This window comes from Ovis aries, chromosome 2, assembly GCF_016772045.2.
Source record: "Ovis aries strain OAR_USU_Benz2616 breed Rambouillet chromosome 2, ARS-UI_Ramb_v3.0, whole genome shotgun sequence".
Taxonomy (NCBI): Eukaryota; Metazoa; Chordata; class Mammalia; order Artiodactyla; family Bovidae; genus Ovis; species Ovis aries.
In genome coordinates this window covers 28529741-28535740 of record NC_056055.1, presented here as the reverse complement: position 1 = coordinate 28535740, position 6000 = coordinate 28529741, and the positions used below count along the sequence as shown (strand labels likewise).

At 50.5% G+C, this 6000-nt stretch overlaps 1 protein-coding gene across 2 annotated transcripts in view; it reads left to right on the top strand.

Moving 5' to 3' along the window:
* The first annotated feature begins 973 nt into the window (after nt 1–973).
* The window catches only part of FGD3 (FYVE, RhoGEF and PH domain containing 3), a 42479-nt gene continuing 37452 nt past the window's right edge, over nt 974–6000 (top strand). For both annotated transcript variants that reach the window (XM_060409039.1, XM_042243006.1), the window contains exons 1-2: nt 974–994; nt 2343–2414. In XM_060409039.1, the coding sequence (XP_060265022.1) occupies nt 989–994; nt 2343–2414 (78 nt within the window). In that variant the 5' untranslated portion in view covers nt 974–988. The remainder of the gene's footprint in view (nt 995–2342; nt 2415–6000) is intronic.

Sequence of the window (6000 nt, the reverse complement as noted above, 5' to 3'; positions counted from 1 at the left end):
GTTGGTGCTGGCTGCTGGCTGAGGGCCCAGCTCCTCCCCACATGGGGCTCTCCTTAGAGAGCGACTTGAGCACCATCATGACATGGTGGCTGGCTCCCCCAGAGCAAGTGTCCCAAGAGAAAAAGGCAGAAGCTGCAATGTGCTGACTGACCTGGCCTCAGAAGTTACCCCTGATATTTCTGCAGTGTCCTATTGACTGCATTACTGCATCAACCCTATTCACAGTGGGCACAGCTGCAGCAGAGTGGGGTCACCAAGATTCCTCTTGGGGCATGGCTGCCACAAACATGCTTCTTGTTGGAGGGTGTCACCCACCTCCCAGTGGAGAATCCCCCCTCCCTCACCTGAGGATGAGGGGGCACTTTACCCCAGTTCTTCTTTTCAGCATACTCCACCACCACATGACCCATGGATCATTACACCTGGTCTGTTGCTATGCTGCCGGGGTTCATCTCTGCCTTCTTGGGCCATTTCTGTACAGCATAGATTTGAGCTTGGGTCTCCAGGTCCTGATGAGGTCCCCTTGCCAGTCTTCTGCCTTAGGGATGTCAACAAGGGGAAGGGCTGTGCTGGGTGATGGTGGCAGGCACTGTCCTTGCCACCCTGGGCTGGAAGCACTTGGATGGTTGATCTACCCCAGGCCAGGCTCTCTTTCCTCACAAAACTCCAACCATGCATCCTGTATTATCTCCATTTTATGAGAAGAATTGGGGCTCCAAGGGGCTTAGTGATGTATGGAGGTGAGACACCCCATCAGCCAGGATGTGAAACCGGGTACCCCTGAGACATAGGCTGTCCTCTCTTCCATCACCTGCTGATTGAGCTGCTCTGAGTCCACAGTAATGGCTGGGGGCCAGGTGCAACTCATCTTAATGTTGGTCTTCAGATTCCTGGAGAAGAGGCACTCATGTATCCCGGAGCTGGACCTGGGTCCAAGGTGGTCCTGTCCATAGGGCCTGGCACATGGTGGATTTCACTGCAATGAGTCATGGAGGTGAGCAAGAGCTTATCAGTGTCTTAGTCATAGAATTCTTCAAGTCTTTGGTTGAAAGGAAGAATATCTGGAGGTGAAAGTGGGTAGCATCTCTCAACTATTCCCTCCAAAACAACTGGTAAATATTTAGAAGAACGGAGGGTGGAAGCAAATCCCCTCTCCAGCTGGTGTGGGCATCCCTTGGGAACCCATGGAGAAACATGGCTGTGTGGTCTGCCAAGGCAGGTCAGCGTGGACTGGAGAAATTATCTCATTAACTGGCCCCTTCAATGGTTTCATTCGTTATACTCACATGATCCCTGTGTGTGAGGTACTGCCTCTGAGGGGGCTCTATGGTGACCCCCATACAACAAGGAAACCAAGGTCCAGAGAAATCTCTTTGCTTTTTAAAAAACATGTAAGGCTGGATGAAGAATCCATCATTTATTTATTTTTTTGTTTGTTTTCATTTTTGAAGTTTTTATTTTTTTTCCTTTTTTTTTCACTTTTACATGTTCTTTTTTTTTTTTAGTTTTTTATTTTTTAAATTTTAAAATCTTTAATTCTTACATGCGTTCCCAAACATGAACCCCCCTCCCACCTCCCTCCTCATAACATCTCTCTGGGTCATCCCCATGCACCAGCCCCAAGCATGCTGTATCCTGCGTCAGACATAGACTGGCGAGAATCCATCATTTAAACTGGACCAGAATTTGTGGTCTAAGCCTTGTAGCAATCTTGTATCTTCACTCTAAAAGTACTTCTCTCTAAAAGTCATGAAGCCCTCTCTGTGGGTGCTAGGAAGGGCTGAATCTGGTTGGAGCAGCCAGATCATCAAATATGGGACAGGTCTCAGGAAATTGGGGTGGGGGTGGCGAATGGTTTCACCCCTGGGAGCACCTTGAAACAATCCATTTTCAATTTTCCAACAGTCTATGGCCATTTTCACTGTTCCCACTCAAGAAAATTCAAGAAAGCCTCTGGTGACCCATTGGGCCATTTCTTTGATTTGGGAGCCACAGCCTGTATGGTCTGGAGCCAGCCCCACTGCTTAGGCACTGGATGCCCTTTCTCTGAAGGTCTGAGAGACGGGCACCTGGGAGTCTGCTTAGAAAAACCGATAGAGGCAGAGGCAGGGTGACTGTAGCCTCCACACCCGGAACCACTTGGGGCACCCAGAGCAGTCTGTTAAACTTTAAACCACCACAGGCCACCTTGCGGCCAGCATCGCCTGGTCCTCGGACAGCATTCCAGCCGGTTGGGGCTGTATCTTTGCATGTGAGGCAAGGGAAGAACCAGTGAGCTTGAGTGTGTGATAGTGCGGAAATGCAAATGCTCTGTCGTTTAGTGACCCATATTGCGAAAACAGGCAAAAGGAAGTTGTGTTTTGCTGCGGCCTGAAGTCAGCCCTGGAGAGAAGTACGTCCGCCACAGGAGACAGGTGAGTGGTGCTGGCTCTGGGGTCTTCGCCAGCCCAGAGAGCCTCTGCTGGCCCCATAAGGGGCACTTCTGGGGTCAGGGAAAGTTCAGAGCAGTAGTCATTCGGGGTCGGATGTCTCTAAGGCAGGAAGCTGCCGTAGTGGCGCCGAGCGGTGTCTTGTGTCCCTTTTGTCTTCCTGTGGTGCCTCTGGCATGATTTGTAGCAGGTCGTTGAGCAGTGAGTGAGCACACTGCTGAGTGTCCTGTGGCAGTTTAGACCCAAGCAAAGATGAACTTGAGGGCCGGGGTCCTTGAATAGACTGGACCTATGGAGGAGGGATAAGCAGTCCCAAACACAGTCCCTAGAGACTGTGGGGCTTCAGAAGCCTCTGCAATCTGCATTTTAGGTCCTGACAGGGCCTGTCCATGATGGGCTGCTAGGAGGGAAGGCTGAGTCTGTCAGGGCCTCTTCAGAACCTCATGCTGTGCCCAGAGAGTGCAGGGTGGTGGCCAGGCCACCTCGACCTCGGGGAGGGTGATGGGCAGCCATGGGGTACCAGAGGCAGCTGTGTTTGTGCTGGTTGTACTGAGGGGGCATGTTCTAGGGCACAACTGTACCCAGAGCACTTGGCTCCCAGGACGCTGTGGCGTTTGCAGTGGGGAGTTCCTGTGATTGCAGACCATCAGCCCGTTTATAGTTTCTTGGGTCAGTGTGGGTTCTCCTTGGGAGGTGGAAAGATGGGTCTAGGGTTTTCACTGGAGGAGGGAACCTGAGTATGCAGCAGCAGGTAGCTGGTATCCTGGTGATGTTCGTGGCCCACTGGGACATTTGGCTTGCAGTCCCTCCCCCAGCTCTGTGACTATGGGCTACTGATTCTACCACCCAGCTTTCCCATATGTGAAGTGGGATCTGAGTGGTGCCAGGCTCCAGAGGTGAGCACAGCCCTGGGAGGCTGGGTGTGCTCAGGGAAGCTCTGCTGTTACTCACATCAGTCCTCAGACAAATCCCATGGTGACTTTGCTCCACCATTCTTTTAGGAGAGGAAACTGAGGGCCACAGAGAAACTGAGGGCCACAGAGAAACTGAGGCCCATCCCTTGCCCCAGACCATGGACAGTAAGCTGAGAAGCTGGGCCCAAACTCAAACCTTTGGAGCCTGGAAATTTGATTGGCAAGTGGCCCTGGGGCTGGGTGGGTCTGGGTGCTGAGGGGAGGAAGTGGTTTGTCTTCGGCTGGGTAGTTGCAGGAGGCCAAGGCCCTGGTTCCGCAACTTGCACTGACGTCTGTTTCCACACAAAACCAGCACCTCCAAATATGCAGTGGCCCCCAAAGCTGGACAGGACTGTATGTTCTGCACACACAGAAGCCTAGACTGCAGTAGGTCTGTTGAGGTTAGAGCTGAGATGAGGTGTTGAGCAAGGCCCCAGAAGAAGGTTGAGGCCTTGCTGCCCTGAGCCCCTTGAGAGCCTAGGGTGGGGGTTGTTGCTGGACTCAGAACAGTGATCACAGAAGAGTCTCCAGGAGCACACCAGGATCACAGTCAAGTGCCAGGAGCGCTTGCCTTGCTGCATCCTTGCCACCTGCTCCAGGTGGGCTCTGATGACCCCACTGACAGATGAGGAAACAGGTCCATAGAAAAGTGGATGAGCCTGGGAGTAAAAGTGTAACCTTGGAGCAGTATTGACCATAGCACAGATGTGAAACCCAAACCTGAATGGGGTGTCAGTCACCTGCATGACCCCCTGGCTGCCTACAGCTATGAGATCCATCCTGGCTCCAACCCCCAGATCCTGTCTCCTCCCCTCTGGGCTCACACACCTAAGCACACTGCCAGCTCTTCAGACGGCATGGCTCTCTCTTGTTTGCTTTGTGCCCTTCCCTCTGTCTGGGACACTGGTCCCTCTGCCTGTGATGCTGTTCTCTCTGTCTGAGATATTGTTCCCTCTACCTGGGACGCTGTTCCCTCTGTCTGGGTTGCTGTCCCCTGTCTGAGCCCCTGTGTGTGGTAGCAATGACTGGTTGCCTAGGTTCCCATTGAAGTGGATGGTAACCTACCTTGTACATCAGTTCTGGGGGGTTTGGTGGGGGCTACTTGGAGCCCCTTGGTGCCCAAGACACCGAGCTCTTGCTGGTGCAGCCATGCGGCTTTGGTGGGGGTGAATCCACCCTCTAGGCCTCCATTTCACTGTAATTACCTGACAGGGTCACTGTGCAGTTAGATAAGATGATGTGGGGCTGTCAAGTGACGGACGGTAGGAAATGGGGTTTGACCCCCTGTAATCTTGATTTGCATTTTGTATTTTCAAAAATTTGGACTTGACCAGAGCATATTTTTGTAGGGCTATGTAAAAGTACATATTAGAAGGAAATAAAACTGAGATGTTGATTCAGATTCATCTATTCACTTACTCACTGAACATGCTTACTGAGCCCTGCTGTCTGCCAGGTGGCGGACCACATGAAGGAGGTAAGATTTCCACCTGTGTGGTCTGCAGCCGGTGGGGAGTGGAGTGGGGAGGTGTGGGTGAGCCTGGCGGGTAGGAGCTATGGAGGAGGCGGTTCTCTTCTGAGGAAGGCCTATCATGGAGCAGGGAATGAGTGCGGGGAGCTGGGCTAGGCTGTTCCTCTAGAGGGAGGGCCTTGCAAAGTCCCCTGAAGTGGCTCAGTGTGGAGGGAGAGGCAGAGTCATATCTGTGATAGGGTTTTCAGTGTCAACTGGAAGCTGTTGGAAAGTTCTTATCTGTTTTGATTCATTGCTTTTTTAAATAAAAATTTTAAACACAATCAAAAGTAGAGAGGAATATTTAGTGAGCCCAGGGTGCCCCATGGGAGAGGTCAGAATGGAACAAGGAGCCCCTGTTGCCTCACCCTGAGTGTGGGCCTAGGGATCTTGGGTGCTGTGGGGATAAACTCTTCCCAAAAAACTTTATTACAAAACATTTTAAAAATACAAAGCTCCAATAATTTTGCAGTGCTCACTCCTGAGATTCTACTTGCTTTATCATACATCCAGCTGCTTATGCAAGAAAGGATTTTACTTTTTTTTCCAAGGTTGTGATTTTATTTCTGTGGTTGCTTTTGATGTATGGCAATGCATAGTGTCTGTAGTATTTATACTTAATTCTCCTTCTAGAAAAAATAAAATAAAAACAGAAACAAAATATGAATCAGAAATAAGCATAAAAAATTTAAAAATAGAAAAAAAAGGAAATAAAGAAGAATAGTAAATATATACATAAGCAAAAAAATGAAGTTGAAGCAGTACAGGGACTTTCCTGGCAGTCCAGTGGTTAAGACTCCACGCTTTCACTGCAGGGGGCATGGTTTGGAGCCTGGTTTGGTGAACTAAAATCCCACATGCCGTGCAGCACGGCCAAAGAAGAGAGAAAGAAAGAAACATCACAGTGATCTGTTTCCCAGACACACCTGCCTGTTTACAGTGCAGCTCTGCTTGTGGGCCTTCTAGTCATAGCTCCAGTGCATTCTTGGACTTGCTTTCCCTGAACTTCTGTCAACTCAGCTCTGGGCACATGTCATCACTACTGGGCTCATTGTGTAATTTTACCAACTCCTACTGTAGCTGAGCAAGCCCTGTGATGGGGAACTAG